Source organism: Sinocyclocheilus grahami, unplaced genomic scaffold (assembly GCF_001515645.1).
Source record: "Sinocyclocheilus grahami isolate Dianchi unplaced genomic scaffold, SAMN03320097.WGS_v1.1 scaffold126.1, whole genome shotgun sequence".
In the NCBI taxonomy this organism is placed as follows: domain Eukaryota; kingdom Metazoa; phylum Chordata; class Actinopteri; order Cypriniformes; family Cyprinidae; genus Sinocyclocheilus; species Sinocyclocheilus grahami.
The window spans coordinates 76,409-99,230 of NW_015505305.1; the positions used below are offsets into that span (position 1 = coordinate 76,409).

At 35.1% G+C, this 22,822-nt stretch overlaps 1 protein-coding gene across 1 annotated transcript in view; it reads right to left on the bottom strand.

Annotated features, from left to right (window-relative positions):
- LOC107590286 (catenin delta-2-like) overlaps positions 1-22,822 on the bottom strand; it is a gene marked incomplete at its 3' end in the record, with an annotated part of 211,179 nt that overhangs the window by 46,849 nt on the left and 141,508 nt on the right. Inside the window, exons 4-5 of the mRNA XM_016278997.1 lie at positions 1,561-1,595; positions 710-826 (exon numbers count right to left, since the gene is read on the bottom strand). Of these exons, the coding sequence (XP_016134483.1) occupies positions 710-826; positions 1,561-1,595 (152 nt within the window). The remainder of the gene's footprint in view (positions 1-709; positions 827-1,560; positions 1,596-22,822) is intronic.

Below are 22,822 nucleotides of genomic sequence, written 5' to 3' on the forward strand. Positions count from 1 at the left end.
ACTACTTTGTTTGGCCTTCCGAAAGAGGACACGACTAGAAATCAGTGGTTAAGTTGTATTTACAATACTGTTCCAGAACACTTCAACCCAAATATTCAGATGTGTGCAGCACATTTTATGGAGGACTGTTTCCTGATCCTGGGAGAGTAGACTACAATGGCGGCTGTTCTGACTCACAGACTGTAAGTAAGTTTTCAAATTTAAAGGATTTGCCACTGACGATTCAAACGCGAGTTTTGAGCAGTGTAGAGTAGCGCTTGTTGTTTGTCATTTCTCCGATCACAATTGCAGACATGGTTTTATGTTTACGTGGCACGATGCAACGCGTAAAAAGACAGTATAAGGCATTATAATCCGTAATTATGTCCCCCCTGGATGCAACAAATGCCTCGTTTATAATGGCTTTTAATGTTTTTGTCTCGTCGCATAACATTTCCGTCACATGCTTGAGGTATTCGGCCAATCACAACGCACTGGATAGCTGGCCAATCAGAGCACACCTCGCTTTTCAGACCGATGAGCTTTGTAAAAATCTACACGTTTCAGAAGGCGGGGCATAGAGGAGAAACAATAATGTAGAGCATGTGGAAAAAAATGTATTTTTTAAACCGCATAAACACATTTCATTACACCAAATACACAAAATAATGTTATTTTTAGCAACATCATATGACCCCTTTAAATAAGCAATTGTGATGGCTATACTCACTGTCAGCTGTGGTGTATTCTTGATGATCCAAGATCCCAGATTCCTGTAGGGAGCGGATACACGAGTCCACCAGTTCCAGACCTGTGTTTAGTTCCTCCTCAATGTCTTTCTGTCCATCTGGAATAAACAGGGAGGAGGTTAATCACTCGTACACAACAAATACTTCCTGAAGCCTCCTGACCTTTTCCCATCACCTGCTCACTAAGCATTCAAACAGGCTGAGAATCAAAATGATTGGCTGTTTGGATGACCCTGTTAATCGGCGTGCTGCTTGCTCTGTGTCAGAACTGACTGCCAACTCTTCCAAGGCCAGTGTGGTGTACTTCGCCAAGGGATAAAGGGTTACACAAGCTCCCTAAGACATAAGATTAACCTCTCAACTGGAGCAGCACCCATACGGCCAGAGAGCAGGATGCTAAGCTGGGATTCATCACTCTTTAGACACATATGAAAGTGACACAGCCTCTATGTGTTGGGTTAAAGATAATTACAGTAAGCACACTAGAACTGCAACAACAAATCGAATAAATAAAACTGATAAAAATGGGAAATGAAAATAGTCAACAATGAATTTTTAAATGAATCATAATTAATAGCATATACTATAAAATGCTACTTTAAAACCTGTATATTGCAATCTATATATTTAAAACTGATCTCATTCTTCTATCAAGACCAATAATGTGCATACAACACATTTTTAAGTTTTCGAATACAGAAAATTCATAAAGATGATGCAATGATCCTGCATGCTGTAGCACAACTAATTCAGTGTAGTTATGAATTCTCCACACACAAAAAAAAGCCTGATAACACATTTTCAAAAATCATTACAAAAATATGACATTTACCTTGGGTATTCCAGCGATACTGCTCATCGGCTGAACTGCAAATAAGAAAAATAACAATTGGAGTCACTCTCACAATCATATTTCACACACTATGAATGTAATGCGTACTGTACATAGCAACTGAAGTAAATCCTGCTGAAAAAAATAATACATCCTTGCTGCATAAAATTATTTTTCTCATTTCTTTTAAATTATAATAAACTGTCATATTTGAAGTTGAACAAACAAGCACAGGCGAGTTGAGTAACATTAGATTTTTTTTTTTTTTTAAGTTTAAATAAGTCTGCTAGTTTTGTGTTTAGTCTCATCTACTCTCTTCACGGCATGCAATGGGGCATAAATAATTTATATTGTTGCATTTCTATGGTTGCTAGTTTTCTTTTCATTGTTGTTCATGATGTTAACATTTAGCAACTGGTCTTGTGACATCAAGAGTTTGTTCCTATATTAAAATGATCTTTCAGATGTGTTGAGGTCTGTGTGTGTCATTTTAAGGTATTTATTGCCTCACGAGTATTCATGTGATATTGTTAATAGATTTGAACACTTCAATCCCCATGACATTTTCTCATAGAAAACAAACCATATACAAACTTGTAAATAAAGGGAACAATTTTCATAGACTCTTATATTTACAAATAAAAAAAGGCAGATATAATAAGTAATATCAACTTCACATGTTAAGTTTCGTCAAGCCATTTAAACTCAAAAGCCATGCAAACAATTACCTTCATTTTCTAAGTTTACTTTTACAGTGTAAATACTGTATGATGCATAGTTTGTGATTCAAGCTTTAATGCTTTTTTCTCTCTGCCTGATATAGTAGAATTGAGATGTAAGAGAATAATTGCGAAGCCCCAACATCTCTCGTCTCATAACAACCCAACATCGCTGGCAGGAAACTACAGCAGGCTGGGGTGAACTGAGGGTGCCACTTCACAAGAATGCAGATGTATTTTCCCGCTCTCCCAGATCTCGGATCTCGGATCAAAGGTTAACTGGGATAACGCTTCCCACCCTTTAGACCATCATTATTATAAAGATTTCCTATTTATACTGAGAATGAATACAAATGACGTCGTACAGGCACATGGTGGGAATGAGACTGGTGCAGAATATTGAATTTCCTGGACTGTGATCGATGCTGCCGGTGCCTGGCTGGGACAGAGGATGGGGGGAAAAAAGAGAGAAAGAGAGAATAGGGATGAGGTTGGCTAAAATCAGCTCTGCTCCGGTTGATTGCCCATCTACTGTATAGATGCCTTCAGGCATAGCATGCTGTGACCCATGATCCTCTGACAAACTGTTAGAGGGTTTCCTGCATCGAAAAAAGTCTATTTATCAGCAGTAGATCGTTGCACTAGGCGTCATGGAAAAAACTCTGTGTGTTTACCAGCAAAACGTCCTACCCCTATGGAAAACTATTTTGCTGCCCACCGCTGTCACCCATCATCAGACAATCATGGCCATTTATTCAGCCAGTCTATCCTACGGCTGCATTGAACAGCAGGCATTGGGAATATATACCTAAAAAAGTGGAAACGACTGGGGTGACATTGGAGTGATGGGAGATATTTACAGCAAGTGTCCTTGTTCAAAGACCAAGGGGATTGAGCTATAAACTATAAACAGAAAGAAGACGTCTGGGCCATTTCTGAATAAAGATAAATGTATTCATAAATAAATAAATTAAATACATTTTCTGAATGCAGAAGAACCTGCATGGTCACAGAAGACGATGTAGCAGGAGTGTCCCGTTTGATTATGCATGAGAACACTTATCTATGCTTTAAAATACACAAAGATACACTGAGGCCGTGAATAACACCTTTTTCATGTGTGCAGTGAATCTAGGAGCAAGTGAATAAAACATCATATGTGAATTGTGGGAATTGAGAGTTGGTTTTTGTTGTTCTCCACTTTTAATAACAGAAAAACAGAAACAATTAATTTTTATGATGTTCGGTTCTGGTAATTGTTCTGTTAATTGTTCATCTTCTAATGTGATACTGTACTAAAATATTCTTTATAGTGATGCCACTGATATTTAAAGTTATTAATTGTTTTCATGTAGTGGCCAGTAATTAATAAATGACAGATATTAAAGGGGACATCGGATACAAAATTCACTTTTACATGGTGTTTGCATTTAAATGTGTACACAACCACCCTACAATGATAAAAAAATCCATTCACTCCTTTTTTTTTTTTAAATCCCTAAAAAACCTAAACAGTCTCTATAATTAAGCCATTTTGATTTTCTGAGCAATATGACATATTGCTCAAGCCCCACCCACGACAGCTAACGGACTGTCCAGTATTAGCATATTTCCGCCCTCAGCCAGTTGTATGCTGTCTGCCATTTTCTCTGTGCTCGAGTAGCTGTAGTGACAACAATGTCTCATAAGCAATCCAGGTGTTTAGTTGGATGTAGAGGTCTACACGGGTCCAAAAATTCGTGCTACACTGAACCGACCGGGACCCGTCTATTTTCTAAAGTTGGACCCGGGCCTGTGCAGAACCGAGAAATGTCAAAAATGTACTACCCGGAACCGACGCGGACCGTCAATTATTTGAAAGATGGACCCGAACCCGGCCGGGAAGACACAGACCCAACTGGACCCGATCGGCACATATTCCACAGCAAATTGCTATTAACAAGTCGATAAACAAGTTGCGAAAATTTTACTTTTTGTCTTACCTAATGTAAGAAGCCTTCTCCCTTGTGCCTTACTGTGATGCACACAATCCTCTTTGCCAAAAAAGTTCCATCCATGTTATTCCTCTCTTGCCAATTGAAATGGGTAATCCACTCATTATTTTAGTTTCAAAAGTCCACTTGCTGTCACGGTGACGGATGACAAATGCGACTTTGCAGTTTCGCATTTTTTGTAACTCGGGTCAACTTGCATAATAATTTAGACTGTTTGCCCATTTGGATTATAATAACGATTGCTCGTCCAGTGCCATGGCTGCTGACGTTAGCTTTACTTATTTGCTATCATCTCTGTGCTCTCTGAGCCGAGTCTGAGCAAACATTTTAGATATAACAAGATGGTTCATTCATAGTATTATAAAAAAAAAAAATCAATAATAACTTGCATCACTCATGAAGGTATCCATTATCACCGTGCGTGTGCATTAACTCCGCTCACCCTGCTTCTGATGTCGTCGCTCGTGTTTTGTTTCTTCACTTTATTTCAAATTACCGACTCACACTTTCTCATCCTAATTTTACAAGTCGAAAGCGCTGACTGACTCCGATAACGGCCGGGTGTTCTCCGAGTCCGATCGACTCGGGTATTACACACAATGTTAAACAGACCCGGGACCCGAAGTAATAGATTGGGACCCGACCCGGACCCGGCTGACCATTTAAAATATAGCCCCGAACCCGTACGGATCCCGGGTCGGGTCCTGGGTCCTGGGTCCTCGAGTCCTCCGTGTAGACCTCTAGTTGGATGTAAAAGTGAACATGTCTTCATTTTCTCCTGACATCAGAGCCACTGAGGACATAGTGGATTAGTTTTGTTTTTGATGGTAATGCACCACCGAAGACACCTAAATTTGTTTATGTCTGTGCAAATCATTTTACTCCAGACTGCTTTCTGAACATGGGACAATTCAAGGCAGATTTTGCCAAAAAGTTCAAACTCAAGGATGGATCAGTACCCACTGTTTGTGATCCAGCTGCACCTCCAGAAGAAGTAAATCTCACACTTTATATTTTTTTATGATTATTTGCAAATCGCCTTTCCTCTTCCATGGAAGAGAGGGGCGGGGTAAGCAGAGCTCATTAGCATTTAAAGAGACATGCACCGAAACGGGTCGCTGAATAGAGCTGTTCATTGACAAGGTAAACAGGGTGTTGTTTTAAATGATCATTGAGGAATTTTAACCAAAGTATGTTATAGACAATTCATGAAGACCGTAAAGAATCATACCAACTTATGGAAAATTGGCATCCGATGTCCCCTTTAAAATTGTATACTCTTTTGTCAAAATAAATTAAGTGAGAATTAGGCTAGATGTCTCTTATGCTTATATCAAGGCTGCATTTATTTGATCAAATATAAACACAACAAACTATAATACTAAGAAATATTTTTACAATTTAATAACGTTTTTCTATTTTAATACATTTTAAAATGTAATTTATTCCTATGAAGGTAAAGCAAAATTTCCATCAGCCATTACTCCAATCTTCAGTGTCACATGATCCTTCAGAAATCATTCGAATGTGCTGATTTGCTGCTCCAGAAACATATTATCAATGTTGAAAACAGGTGTGCTTTTTAATATTTTTGTGGAAATTCTGTAGCAATGTAAACGTCTTTACAGTCACTTTTGATCAATTTAATGCATACTTGCCGAATAAAAGTATTACATTAATAAAATTGTATACTATTTTGTAAAAAAAAATCAATTGTTTTAAATGCTTCAAGTGAGCATCTCAACATAATAATGTACAGTACAGTATGAAAAATTTATATTCATTTTAAGATTTGTTAAATATACATTTAACAGTGTTATTAAATTATTAAATGTAATCTAAAAGTCTAGGTAATCTACATGTAAAAATAGGGGAATACACAACTAACCACTCAACACTACGTAATAATAAAAACCTCTAATATCAACTGATAACCAATATGGTACTGCTATATTGTAAATACTTGATGCTTTTCACTAGTGATGCACAATATTATCGGAACGTTATCAGAAATGGCCGATAAAGGCTTAAAATATAAACATCGGCCCAATATAAAAAGTATGCCGATATGCCTTGCCGATAAGCGGGTAACTCACATGTGCTGAGGGTGTGATATCAATAAGATCACGTCAGCAGTGTGGTCATTCTTGAAGCAAACTTTTGCCTGAATGGTGACTATATTCACTGTTTTGGATTGCCGCATTTAATCTGAGAATGCAAGTACAGACTGACGCATCCAGTGTGCGATTGACAACGTTTTAATTATTGTGCGTCCCTGCTTTTCACATAAATCTATAGCGCCACAGCAAAATAATATCATGACATATGCAACTATGAACATACTGCAGGTTCAGTATGAATCACAAACAAGCCGGTTCTTTTTAATGATTCAGTCAAGTCTGTCAAGATCCACAAAACAGTCTCAAACACCTACGTTATCAGTCCGAAACAATCCAACGAATCACTGAGTCATCTATAGTGGTTCTTCAAATACTCACCAAACATTTTCTGATTCATATACTCATCAAAGTTTGCCCCATTGACTTCCATAGTATTTTTTTTTCGTACTATGGAAGTCAATGGCTACCGTCAACTATTTGTTTACAAACATTCTTCAAAATATCTTCTTTTGTGTTTGGAACGACATGATTAAATGATGACAGAATATACATTTTTGGATAAACTATCCCTTTAAGGAATCAGAATAGTAGCTGGAATCATTCAACAACTTATAATTCCAATCACTAATCACATAGCAATCCTTCTAAGACAAAACCCTTTCTTCAGCTTACTTGTTTCATGTGATAAGTAGGATTATGCCGACAGTATGCTGTACCAACCTCATAAAATAATGAGGCTTTTCTTCAGAAATAGTGAGATGGCATATTCTACACGTATTGCAAGTTCTGCGGAGGGGTTTAGAGAAAGGCCTCTATGTGAACCCCATGAAGATGTCTAGAGATCATGCGTATGGGGAAAAATGGCCTCTTATGAACTTACGCTTGAGACCACGCATCTCAAAAGCGAAGGATGGGAGAAAGTTCTCAGCTGACAAAATGAAATCTGCTTGTTTATACAGATTTTTCGCTTTAAATAATGCATGAGTCTGGCATCTGAATAATGAAAATGTTGACTTGTTTGAATGGGAAACGGTTCTAATAATCAAAAGCTACTTATATAATCGAGTGCAGAAGGAACGAATGGACCCATGTGAATACGTTTGAAATGAAATGGTGGTGTGATTCAATAGAAATGTTTCTCTTTTGTCCTGTTGCTTTGTCAACATTTGAGAGAAAATTACGTCAAAGCATAAACCCTGTGCGACAATTTAGATCATTCCTCTTCAGAAAGTCGTTACACTCTCTTAGAGCCAATCAAATGCACGGACCGGCGTCAACTGTTGTGTAATGATGATTATTTTACAGCAGGCCAATATTTGAAATAGCCTGTCTCTCAAACACACTTCATCACACCAACAAATCATTTCCACTCCTTATGGCTTGCAGTTTCATTTCCAAGAGCCTTTAACACACAACGAACTCTGTGGCCTAGCAGATTTCAGCTCGAGATGCTGTCACACACCTTCTGTTCAGATGGATGCGCCGGAGCCAGACACCAGAGAGCAAGGCAGCCAGAACCACCAGCATGATTGAGGAGCATGCAGAGCTGTGACAAGGCTTTTAATTGCAACCTGTTGGCAAGTGCAGACGAGCACATGGCCAGAGACTAATGCATGCTGGGTTGCAAAACGAGGCAATGGAGGTGCATTATATATATATATATATATATATATATATATATTGCAATTTGTTTGCTAAATATTGTGATTTTAACTGCAATATGATAATTTTCTTGACTTTTTATGCTTAGATAAAGGCAAAAAGAAGTAAAAGACAAAAAAAAATCAAAAACTAGCAAGTGAAGATTCCTCTCAATAGATTTATTACTAATAAGATAATAATATTATAGATAAAAAACTTCAATACTAAGATACTTTTACTTAATATAATAAAAATCTTATTTTTTTTAACATTATTTATATTTGAAATGGTTATTATTAGTAGTAACAATATTATTATTATTAATAGTACTGATGCAATGAATATATGATTGAATATATTGTTATATGGAATACATTATAAAATTAATATATTTTTACATTAATATAATAATAATAATAATATTTGATATTATTTAATAGTATGCTTTATTGAATATTATTTACACTTTTATTATACAATCTTATCAGTAGTAATAATAATATAAAATAAATAAATAATAATAATAATTCATTTTAAATGTTTATAATTATTAACAATAATCCTAATAATATTAATGATATTATTACAATGAATACTACCAATAATATTGTATTTGAAATGTCTATTATTATTACTTTTTGTTATCATTAACATTATTGTATTCTTAATATACTTTTCAATTTTATATTAAAATGGTAATGTATATTTATGTCTTAATTTATTCATTTTACATTACATTTACAGAAATGAATAATTTTTCCGCAGTTTAATGAATCGCACTTTGCCATATCACAAATTACGATTTATTTTGATCATTTGTGCAGCAACAGTATATTAATGCTGTTTGTGCCATTCTTTCCCTGTAAATACTTGACACCATAAAAGCAGTCAAGCCTGACACACTAAACCATCTGAGTGTCGCTCTGCCTTGATCCTCTTGACTGACCGTGATGAGTGTGGCTGTGTGTGTGTGTGTCTGTGCTCGGATCACAGCAGGCCACGGTCCATCAAGACACCACACAGAATTAGAGGACTCTAATTCACTTAGATGGATCGGTACACCTTCTACACCCTTCTTTACAGCTGCTCTATTTCAAAAACCCTAGTTACATCACAGATTTAGCAGTGCTCGGATAACTATCTGCTACAAGGGCCTCCAAGCAAAGTTGCCCTTCAATAAAACATACATTACCCTACCAAATCTAATAAAGCAGCTGTATTCAGAATAAAAGATGAGACACAATTAACGCCAACCAAATATAATCGTATCAACTGCAGTAAAACAGCACAGCTAAATCAATAACAATTACCACAAGACTGCACATCCATACGTTACACATACACTAGACCGAACTAAATGCAATATTAACCTCATTACCATAACATCCATAGTGTAAATGCTGACATCTATCCCCAATGGGTCCTAACAAGAAAGAAATGTCTTTACTCAGCCAAAACCCAATGACTCTCTGCTTGCCAACGTTGGGAGTCTTGAATAAGATACAAATCCTCTCATTCATGTCTGAATGGGAATTAGATTCAGTGGACTCGCTCCAGAATGCTTGATTAGAATGAGGCCTTTAACTCAGAGACTTTAATTGACTTCTGCTGCCAGTTCAATTAAGGGGGGCACTTATTTTCTATAGGAAACGCTGCGTTCCCATGGTCTAAATACCCATAACTGTACTCTGAGTAAACGTTGTTATGAGGACATTATTAGCTATAATGTTAGTGTTACACTGAAAATATTTGGAGTAGAAAAATAATTTATATATATATATATATATTAGGGCTGGTTTTTGACACAAATTTCACGATTCGATTTGATTCTCATTCACAAGCTTGCAATTCGATTACAAATTCGATTCGATTCAATATCGATTATTTTGGATATATATCAGGTACAGTACATGCCAAATTTTCTCAAGGAAAAAAAATCTAAACTAATGCTGTAAAATATACATGAGAGTCAGTTGGTACTACATTACTATAATATTGAAGGTTCAAATTAATGACATTTTTACAATAATAAAGTTACAGTTACATATTAATATTTCTACTTCAATTCTTTTTTTTATATATATAAACATTTAAATGGTGGCTGTCATAAAAATTGGATTTATTCAAACATAAATTAAACATTTAAGAACAGTAAACATTATAATGAATATGTTATATGTTCCATATATTAAGCAAAATGCTCCTCTCTACAGTTTATTTTTCTATCTGACTAATGAGTTTATGGTCACCAAATATGTTTTTTCTGAGGTAAATGTGACGTTACATACGTGACATTGTTTACAAAGCCGTTATATATTGGCGTCTTTGCACGGCTGAAACACTGATTGAGCGATTACATGAGACAGGATACGGATTGTAAAGTTGTAGTCTTTCTTTTAACTTACCTTCGGATGTTTAGTCATGATTATTTTGTGCTGAAACTGGTATTAATGTGGAGGAGATGATTAGTTCACGTGTGCCTCGCGCTGCCGCGTCTGTTGAACTGAGGCGCTACAGCGATCTGTCACTCCACATTAGCTCACACTCCACAGCGACAAAACAGCATTTATTGTTTAAATACTGCAATACAATGGACAGAATTAGAAATCCTAGACTTTGTTTCATATGAAAAGTACCAAAGCACAATGCTTATTGTGAATTATTGGATGGGAAGTACCCTTCAATGTTCTGTCCATTAACTCAAAACAGGCTAGATTAATCGATTCTTGGGATTTAGGAATCAATATCGTTTTGTAAAAATGAGAATCAATGAGATATCAATATTTTTTACCCAGTCCTAATATTTATCTCACAAATAGGTTGTTTTTTCTCACAAAACTGATCATTAAATGACCATTTCAAGTTTAACACAAGTTAAGCTCAATAGGCAGCATTTACGGCATAAAATACACATTCATTTTGATATCTCCCTTCAAAGATCGATACATATATTGATACAAATCGATACAAGTGCAAGCTGTTTCAATAGTATAGCCACAAGATGCATAAAATACTCAGAGAACAAGCTGAAAATGCAAGATAACCTCAAAATTCTGAATTCTCAGATTTGTTTCCCCGTCTGAAATCTGAATGAATATATCTCACAAGTCTAGCATTTTTATCTTTTATATCTTTTTTAACATCTCTTTTTTTCTTGCAAATCTGACTTTTGGTTTCTGACACAAAATAAATCAAATACATTTTAAAAAGTAATTACGATGTTTCTCTCACAATTCTGGGTTTATATGACAATTCTGAAAAAAAGGTCAGAATTTTTAGATATAAACTCGGAATTGCAAGCGAAAAGTCCAAATTGTAAAAGAAAAAGTCACAATTACCATTAAAAATATATTTTAAAAAAATTATCCCAAAAACGGGCTTCCATAACAATCATTAGCTTGTCAGAAAAGAGACTAAATAAGGCTTAATATGTCAAATGCCATTTGCTTATGTGGACTCGCAGCATTTCTGCAATGTTCTCTCGATCAATTCCTGCAAAAACATCAACATTAAAATAAAAAAGAGACTGAATACCAGACACAACGCAGCACCAAATAAAAGTTATTGTTACCAATCCTCAACCAGCAGTTTTTTTTTCTTTCTTCAAGATTTACTTCTTTATGAAACGTGATGCAAGTTTAATCAAGGACTTGCACAGATGGAAAAGAAAACTTCACACGTTTAAAAGAGAATCTAAGTATTTAACGAATGTTGAAGTCAGAAAATGCATGGACCTGAAAAGCCTACAGATAACCCAGATCTGTCATGTGCCACACTGGGAGGCATCAGGCTAAAGCAATAATGACAAGTCTGAAAAGTCTGGCTCCTTTACAAGCAATTAAAATCAGCCTGCCATAGTGCACTTTGTTTCTGTAAAAGCATCTGTATCAGAGACAGACGGAGACTATCATTGGTCAGTAGCAGTGGAGAACAATATTGCCATACCATGGTGATGTACATATTTCAACAAGCCACAGAACTCTTCGAGAAAACATAATATTTGAACACATACAGTATTTGGGGATTTCACATTGATTGCCATTGTTTACAGCAGCCAACTAATGGCTGAAGTTCATCACAGCAGATACATCCTGACTTAAGGCTCTAAACCAGCTGATGATGTGACCAAATATGAGTCTATTATCAAATACGCAAAGATATTCATCCTTAAAGTAGTCAACAGCCAAACAATTTTTCACTCTGTACAGTGTGAAGAGGGTGACGCTGGAACGATGCAGACGAGAAGTATTTATGGAGAGGAAGGAAAACCATGCTTGGCTGCTTTGCTGCCGTCTTGTATCCTGAGATGAAAAATGAAGTTTTAATTTTAGGACTCCATCAAAATGGAGCACAAACAGCTAACAGGCAGTCTATTTGTGTACCCTTCAGGGATGCTCTGTGTCTGCAGACTCTCATCCAACACATGCACAGTCCTACAGAAGCCATTATGGCACTGATGAGAAGATATTCTTTTCTGCCACTAACACAGATGCATGGCACACACACACACCCTCACATAAACGGCTCACGTTTTTCTCCACCTATACGGCATGTTTTAAAGGAATATGGTAATCTTTCTACTCAGACTCAAACTTCACATCCTGTTGCTAAGGGTCACACATGCCCACATCACCGGAGGATCATTTATCTCGGTTTAGTAACTAATTAGAGTAACCAGACATCCGCAAATTAGTGACCTGTCCCTGGCTGAAGCTGTCCACGGAAATGTCCACTGTTTACTGCACTAAATAATATTTAATGGGACAGAACATGCTACATGCTGTAAGAAAAGGCAGTATGATTAGAACTCATCAGTTTCGGTTATTCTTTAGTTTATTGATTCATGCAATAATTACTTACTTGATACATGTTATTATTGATACAGTTTACAAATTACAATGAGAACATTTTATTATTTGCCATTTACAATTGTATTTTTTATGGTTTCTTAAATGTTATAGCTTAATTATAAAATAAACTAGATCATATTTTTATTAAATTATTATATATTATTTATACTTAGTTTAATTTGTAATTTAATATTTATAAAACGAATAGATAATATTTTTATTAAATTATCAGATATGTATACTTTATATGTTTAATTTAATTGGTTTATGTTTCCTTAAAATTATTTGTAAAAAGTAATTGGTAACACTTTACAATAAGGTTCCATTAACTTCCGTTAACTATGTTAACAAGCACAACTTTTGATTTTAATAATGCATTAGTAAATGTTGAAATTAACATCAAGTATTGTTCATTCTTAGTTCTCGTTAACTAAAGTAGTAAACTAATGTTAACTAATGAACCTTATTGTAAAGTGTTACCAAGTAATTATATTGAAAAAACTTGTTTATAAAAGTGAAATGTAATGTAAATGTAAAAAATGAACAATGTATGCTTAAACTACTGTACTTAATTTTACAGCAACTTTACTGTGGTACGAAATACAGCAACTACTGGATAATTGTTGCCAGTAAGTTACTGTTAATTTGACAATAAACAGTTTACAGTGTACTATTTTTCCATCAAAGTACTACATTTACCAAGGTCAAATTACACAAAACTGGAATTGCCTTAATTTTTTTCTTAAATAATAACAATGAACATTTCAATGATATATTAACCAATGAACTTGAAATCTTAGTTTAAATTTCAAAATCTGGTCACCTTACATTACAGTCTCTCTATTTTTGGAAAACTCAATCTCAGGTCACAGAGAGATAGAAAAAAAAGAGATAGAGAAAGGCGAACTGGAGTCCCAAGGCAAGTTGTCAGAGTATACGTGAAAGTCTGAAGTTTATTTTCTTGTAAAACAGCCCACTGCCTCACTACTAGTGACAGGGTTATGAGACATGGCAGCCCGTAGAATGAAGATACAGTATGCATAAACTTCAGAAAGTCGAATGCACAAGCACCGCTGAGGTTTCGGAATGGCAGCAGAGGTGGTTAGGTGGTTTGGACTTGGGAATAGATCTTATTCTTATACACCAGCTGCAGCAACATTTGCTGTAATGGATCCCTAAAGATCTAAAGATCCAAAATACTGAAAAAATACTGCACTGAAAAAAAATTACTTGGTGTTGTAAAATATATTAAATGAACAATCATAATTTCTACTTGTAATATTAAAATTCAAGGAGAACAACAATTTTCGAAGTAAAATTTACACATTTAATTCATGTAATTAATGAACTGGGTGCGGTCACAGTAAGTGATATTTCAGCAAAAATGTTTTCAATAGTTTAGAGATTCACAAAGCACTGTTTTTCACTGTGTAGCAACTGCTAGCTAATTAACGTTCCTAAAAAAAAACAATCGAAATAGTATAGCATGAGGTTAATTTCTGTTATTTCAAACACTCGACTGACGTAATAGAGTGAGTCTAGAGCAATAACATTGTAGTAATCTCATAAATTGTCGTGTTTTGTTGCTATGCTAACCCTAAAGCACCTGTTGCCACCAGCAATTATGTTTTATAGGACTAAATTTGAAAAGCGTGAATAGAAAGTGGTTAGTAAAAGTGTTTTCATGCTTCTTTGTGATGGTAATCAACTTAATTGAACATTTAAGTGTAAAGACTCTCATGCGAGTTCAGTTTTGTCATTTAAATCTTTTCTTTTGCTCAAACAATCTGTAATTTGTTGGTTAAAAGTCTTATGAACACATTATTCTATCAACAGGAAGGCTTTGGATTCACTGCAGAGTAAGCCAGAGTGTAAATTGAGAACCATATAGAAGGAGTGATTGTTCTAATTCTCATATTCAGGCAAGTATAAATATGCATAGATTTGCACGTTATAACATTATTGTTGTTATTTTTTACCTATTCTTCACTGCATAATATAAAATTGTGGTTAAATGTTTTAGATTACTATTTTAATATCACAAATTGTGTCTGTTCATTTACAAGGTGACCTAACTCTCATGACGAGCCAATACAGTGGACACTTGAGGTGTGGGGAGGAAGATGCCGTTTTGGTTATATAAATACTACCTAGCTCTGTCAGGTTAAAATCTCATCTTGTTCTGTTTGCCAAGTATATTTTTATTAAATTATTATATATTATTTATACTTAGTTTAATTTGTAATTTAATATTTATAAAACGAATAGATAATATTTTTATTAAATTATCAGATATGTATACTTTATATGTTTAATTTAATTGGTTTATGTTTCCTTAAAATTATTTGTAAAAAGAAATTGGTAACACTTTACAATAAGGTTCCATTAACTTCCGTTAACTATGTTAACAAGCACAACTTTTGATTTTAATAATGCATTAGTAAATGTTGAAATTAACATCAAGTATTGTTCATTCTTAGTTCTCGTTAACTAAAGTAGTAAACTAATGTTAACTAATGAACCTTATTGTAAAGTGTTACCAAGTAATTATATTGAAAAAACTTGTTTATAAAAGTGAAATGTAATGTAAATGTAAAAAATGAACAATGTATGCTTAAACTACTGTACTTAATTTTACAGCAACTTTACTGTGGTACGAAATACAGCAACTACTGGATAATTGTTGCCAGTAAGTTACTGTTAATTTGACAATAAACAGTTTACAGTGTACTATTTTTCCATCAAAGTACTACATTTACCAAGGTCAAATTACACAAAACTGGAATTGCCTTAATTTTTTTCTTAAATAATAACAATGAACATTTCAATGATATATTAACCAATGAACTTGAAATCTTAGTTTAAATTTCAAAATCTGGTCACCTTACATTACAGTCTCTCTATTTTTGGAAAACTCAATCTCAGGTCACAGAGAGATAGAAAAAAAAGAGATAGAGAAAGGCGAACTGGAGTCCCAAGGCAAGTTGTCAGAGTATACGTGAAAGTCTGAAGTTTATTTTCTTGTAAAACAGCCCACTGCCTCACTACTAGTGACAGGGTTATGAGACATGGCAGCCCGTAGAATGAAGATACAGTATGCATAAACTTCAGAAAGTCGAATGCACAAGCACCGCTGAGGTTTCGGAATGGCAGCAGAGGTGGTTTGGAGGTGGGGACTTGGGAATAGATCTTATTCTTATACACCAGCTGCAGCAACATTTGCTGTAATGGATCCCTAAAGATCCACTGAAAAAAAATACTGAAAAAATACTGCACTGAAAAAAAATTACTTGGTGTTGTAAAATATATTAAATGAACAATCATAATTTCTACTTGTAATATTAAAATTCAAGGAGAACAACAATTTTCGAAGTAAAATTTACACATTTAATTCATGTAATTAATGAACTGGGTGCGGTCACAGTAAGTGATATTTCAGCAAAAATGTTTTCAATAGTTTAGAGATTCACAAAGCACTGTTTTTCACTGTGTAGCAACTGCTAGCTAATTAACGTTCCTAAAAAAAAACAATCGAAATAGTATAGCATGAGGTTAATTTCTGTTATTTCAAACACTCGACTGACGTAATAGAGTGAGTCTAGAGCAATAACATTGTAGTAATCTCATAAATTGTCGTGTTTTGTTGCTATGCTAACCCTAAAGCACCTGTTGCCACCAGCAATTATGTTTTATAGGACTAAATTTGAAAAGCGTGAATAGAAAGTGGTTAGTAAAAGTGTTTTCATGCTTCTTTGTGATGGTAATCAACTTAATTGAACATTTAAGTGTAAAGACTCTCATGCGAGTTCAGTTTTGTCATTTAAATCTTTTCTTTTGCTCAAACAATCTGTAATTTGTTGGTTAAAAGTCTTATGAACACATTATTCTATCAACAGGAAGGCTTTGGATTCACTGCAGAGTAAGCCAGAGTGTAAATTGAGAACCATATAGAAGGAGTGATTGTTCTAATTCTCATATTCAGGCAAGTATAAATATGCATAGATTTGCACGTTATAACATTATTGTTGTTATTTTTTACCTATTCTTCACTGCATAATATAAAATTGTGGTTAAATGTTTTAGATTACTATTTTAATATCACAAATTGTGTCTGTTCATTTACAAGGTGACCTAACTCTCATGACGAGCCAATACAGTGGACACTTGAGGTGTGGGGAGGAAGATGCCGTTTTGGTTATATAAATACTACCTAGCTCTGTCAGGTTAAAATCTCATCTTGTTCTGTTTGCCAAGTTTTTTTTCCTCTATATTTCATATACATATACCTTTTCATATACCTCCTGGGGTCGAAATTGTGTGGTGCAGCCAGGGCCGTTTCTAGCCAATTTGACGCCCTAGGCGAAATCCCTATTGATTGCCCCCCCCCCCAAATTATTTATATATATATAATTATTTTCAGACACCAGCTGCTTGTCACATTCAAATTGGTTGTCATAGTAACGACACTAATTTGTGGAGATTCAGTGCATTGAGTTCCACAAATCTGAATGCATTATTTGTAAATTGACTGTTAAGATAAACATTTTGCACAATCTAGTGTCTGTAATATCATTGTGTTGCTACTAGATGCCTGTATAGCCCCATGTAACAATCCCTAGTGGCTAAGACATTGCACATAATTTACACAAATTAATTTTATTACATTTTGATTTGGATACTATATACCTTGTATGGGAATATTACACGCTGATCCTTTAACAATGCATTGGCGCCACATATAAATATATATAAATCTGCCACATATATTTGGACAAATGTGCCACAAATACTGCCTAAACAAAATACTGATTTTGTGCACTTTATTTACTGTACCAATATTTTAAATTGTCCTTTGAGCTTAGATTTATTGCATGGTAAAAAAAGTGTTACCTTGCCAAAGCACTGACAGAGCCCACTGATCTAACGGCGTTGTTGAGCGCTCCAAATGCAAACTTTGCATGCAACAATCAGGCAGCAATTGACAGCACTCTGATCTAGTGGCATATTGGCATCGTCAGATTGCCAGTAATCTAGCCCAATAATGTTGGGGGATCCAGTGGGGGCAGTCATATTTCAGGGTGACCGTGCCACTCTTTATCACAACCCTGCTAAAAGTGCCAGTACGTGCGCTCATTGGCGCCCCTTCAGCTGGTGGCGCCCTAGGTGACCGCCTAGCGCGCCTATGCTTAGAAACGGCCCTGGGTGCAGCAAATGCAGTTCATGTCAGTAATGGAGATTGAATTGTATTACAGAATAGCAGACACTAGAAGTAGCATTCAGTCATACTTTATTTTTTATATTGTCAATAGACCAAATATTACCAGTTTGCATGTTTTGTTGATGAAGACTTTTGTTGATGCACCTTTAAAAACTTGTGTCGGCTTTAGTAGGTCATGTGAATGTGACTGATTCAATTTGATTAATGTTGGAAAAATAAACTGTTTAATTTTATTTTAGTTGTGTGATTTGTGATAACGGTATAGACCAGAGGATCTCAACTCCGGTGCTCGAGGTCCATGTTCCTGCAGAGTTTAGCACCAACCTTTAACTCGCCTGTAACTCTCTTGTAATCTTGAAGCCCTTGATGAGCTTGTTCAGGTGTGTTTGATTAGGGTTAGAGCTAAACTCTGCGGGAAAGTTGAGTTGAGAACCCCTGGTATTGACAAAATGAATATAGTTTATGTGGTTATATTAATCAAAAATAAATTAGCAATGTTTACATAATCATAGGAAGTTAATATATATTCATAAAACTAAGTAAATGGGAAATCTTGAACAAAAAATATATATCTACTTATTTACTTCAGTAAATAGTAAGATTTACTTAATATTTTGATAAATGCAAAGTTCCTGTCTATAACATAATAAATACACTTTAAATATTAACTTTAAATAAACACAACTTCTAAAAGAATTATAATAAATTAATATTTACTTAATTAGAGTGCAATTAGATTGAATTTCTTCATGAATGTTAAGTTTAGTAACAATATTTTAATAATACAGAGTAAGTTGTACTTGATATTAGAGCAGTAAAATTTACTTAAAATGTGTTAGTACAAATTGTTACGAGGTTTTTTTTCAAGTAAATCTTACAAGTTATTTTTTTCAGTGCATAGGGCACTCCCCACACACTGCCTGCTGGCAATTACATACACCGTGGCTGTGGGAGGCTGTTTGTCTGTGTATGTGTGTGAGAGAGAACTAGTAAATCGGTTTAAGAATAAAATGTGTCTTTGTACACATGCTGGCCATGTTCATTTGCCTTTGTCCATCATGTTACCCTTGCACCTGCTTAAAAAAAATAACCCAGAAGTATATGTCTGGGGTCAGAAATTAACAATAAGCAAGAGAGAAACAAGAGTAAAAATGGTTTGATAAATGAATGAAAGTTACTGGCCAGTTAACTGACAAGCCATCAATACATTTGAACAAAATCAAAATCACAGTAAAATAATTTCTGAATAGATAGATAGATGGATTTAAAAAAAAAAAACTTTTTTATTGTATTTTATATAATACCACTCTCAAAGGCACAATATGTAATATTTTCGTAATAAAATATCCAAAAACCACTTGCACATTGTTATATATTTCATGCAGTTGTGCACTTACGTTATCCCAAAAGTTTCCAAGGATTTGTAAATCCAGAGAAATTCCAATTTTAATTAATGGCTCATCCCGGTTCATTGTCTCCTATCAATTACGTAATATCCGCACTATCGGTTTCCGCTTGTACAAACCATGGCAACACATGTGGACAAAAATGCTGCTGCAGTTAAAGGGGCATAGAGGGTCGCTTTTCAGACCAATGAGCTTTGTAAAAATCGACGTGTTTCAGAAAGGCGGGGCATAGAGGAGAAGCAATAATGTACAGTATGTGGAAAATAATGTGTTTTTTGAAACTTAAACCGCATAAACACATTTAATTACACCAAATACACAAAATAATGTTCTTTTTAGCAGCATCATATGACCCCTTTAAACTAAATCCATTACGGCAGTCGCGAATAAAATGAAATTGAAAAGTGTTGCGCGTTATAACCAATCACATATGAGTCTGTTGAGTTTATGAACGCAGCGGCCAATCAGAGGCGTTTAGATGAGTCATCGCAGAAACACTGGAGTTTTGTTCAGTGCGCGCGCTCACTGTGTGTATTTTATCATCATAAACAACAAAGTGCAGATGTACGTATGATGTAAGTAAGAGATTCATTCATCAAACAGTGCACAGAAAGCTTTACTGATTATAAGGGGAGTTTTTTGAGAGTGCTTAAACTCGCGCTAGACTGAAGTCAGGCATACTGTTCTTTGACAATGTAACGTTAAATGTTCTTTGCTCGCTTTCTCTATACAATTTATTCGCTGTTTGAATAACCTTGGAAGGTACAGGTAATACAAAAAATGTATTCATTACATCCGTGAACATGATTCGAACATCTCTGGATGGTGAAAACGACATCTCCTATCGTTCCACTCTTCTTCATTGCGTCATCAAGCTTCACCTTTGTTATTGTTTTGAAAATGCTAACTTTAGCGGCAAAAACGTACATATTGTGCCTTTAAGATATTGAACATGCACTGTTTTTCAAAAGTAAAAAAAAAATTAAATACCGTATTGGCCCGAATATAAGACGACCCTGATTATAAGACGACCCCCTTTTTCCAGATGTACCTTTTGGAAAAAGGCTTTTTAAAAACCAAATCTTGTTTTTTTCTCAGTAAAACACATTTTGTCTTCAATTATTTTCATATTGCATATTTTTCATATTTTAATTTTTGTTTTGAAAGTATGGTAAAAACTGGTCAAATGTGCCAACGATCACATTTAAAAAATATACACTTTTTGATATACCATAAAAAAAAAAAAACAGGTAGCCCATCTGAATTAGGACATTTAGGCTATCCATCTAATAGTAGCCTACCAAAATCTTATTAACAGTAGAAGCTAAATCTTACTGTAGTCTTCAAATCTGGGTACTGTCTTACATTTAAAATCACAAAGGGAGTTTGGTCCCATCAGGCTAATGTGACAGTCACGACTCATGCAGCTGTAAGGTTTTCTTTTTCTTTTGTTTTTACTCGCGGTCTTTACAACACGCATTACATTACGTATTTCATGGCACACTCATGGCACACTCGCCACCTATTGTTGTGTGTGTATTATTGACATGTCAAAGTCTAGACCCTGAATATAAGACGACCGCATTTTTTCAGATGTATTTCCAAGAAAAAAACATCGTCTTATATTCAGGTCAATACGGTATGCATGTATGCAGGGCCGGATTTACGCATAGGCATTCTAGGGCACGTGCCTATGCTTGCTCGTCCAGGGGGGCCCAAACACAACAATAAAAGAACCAAAACCCCAGAAGACATTGAACAAATAAATATAACAAATAATAGGGTAAAAATGCCAAACTATTTCCATGTCTTCCACCTTTTTTATGTACAGAAAAACGCTTTCCTTCTCGCGTTCTCTCCCACAGATGCACACACACACACTCGTGCACACACGCGGAGACAGAAAGTTTTTGTCAGCGCCGCCCCGCGAATTTATCAATAAAATAGTTTCACAGCTGAAAAGCTACATGACATTTCTCAGTAGCGAGGTTCTTGAAGCAGTTCAACTTAAAGATTCGCTATTAGTAGACGCTGCTGCTGAACACTGCTGAGAGACGCATAGACGCAGGTATTCACACGCACTTAATCTCGCTCGCTCTCTCTCTAATAACTGCATTAGACTGCATTAATAACTGCATTAGCCTGCATATCAATGGCCCAAGCCTCTGTTATTAGCTCTAAAATGACGTTTTGGAATTTGCAACGGAACGTTTGAGATGAAGCTAATTCAACACACACGATATTTCAGGATGGAAACATGTCAGATGTCTTGAAACAAATCATCTGAACAATTGAGAAACAAGTGTGGTTGTGACTCCAGGCCGTTCAAATTATTAGAGAAATAATGCACTCAGTGTTTCCCGAACAGTGTTGGGGAAAGTTACTTTTAAAAGTAATGCATTACAATATTGCGTTACTTCATAAAAAAGTAACTAATTACGTTACTTAGTTACTTTTTATGGAAAGTAATGCGTTACGTTACTTTTGCGTTACTTTTTAAATCTGGACAGGGCTTGCTTGTTTGTTTTTAAAATAAAAAAGTTCTATTTTTGGCAAATATAAAAGCCTTTTCACACCAAAAGTGAAATGAATAAGCCTCAGGCTGAAGGGAAAGTAAATTTACGTCCGTACAGTAGAATGCAGAAGAAGAAATTTCAACACACTTCAGCAATAAAAAAAGACACACAAATGTTTGCCTACAGTAATTTGTGCTTATTAGTACGGTTGAACTGGATCATCGAAGGTCAGAAGCAAAGACATCGATTAACAGAATGGGATTAAATTCATAAAGTATATTTGTGTTGTTTAACATTCAATTATTGCAGGTTTGCGTCATATAAAAGTAATCTGATTACGTAACTTGCATTACTTGTAATATATTACCCTCAACACCGCTCCCGAAGTGGTTATGTGGCCACGACGCCACGCCTATTAATGGAATGGTCTTTCTCAGTTCTCAAACAAATTAAGAACTAGTCTACATTCGATTTTTATTGACTGAACGCAAGCGCTTATTGCGATAGAAAACACTGTAACGGTTTCACTGATTAAGAAATTTTTTTTTTGCTTGGGTGGTGGTACTATTAGGCCTATTATATTAATAGGGAAGGGGGGCCCAAAAATGTGCTTTGCCTATGTCAAGAAAAAAGAGGTAAATCCGGCCCTGAATGTATGTACAAATTATAGTTTTATTGCCTGTAAGACATAGTAAGACCGACCACTGTCAGATATGGGAAAAGCTAATCATAGTGTTTTACTGTGAAGCAGTGGTGTTGAGAGAAAGAGGGACTTTTAAGAGTGAGAGGCTGATCTGA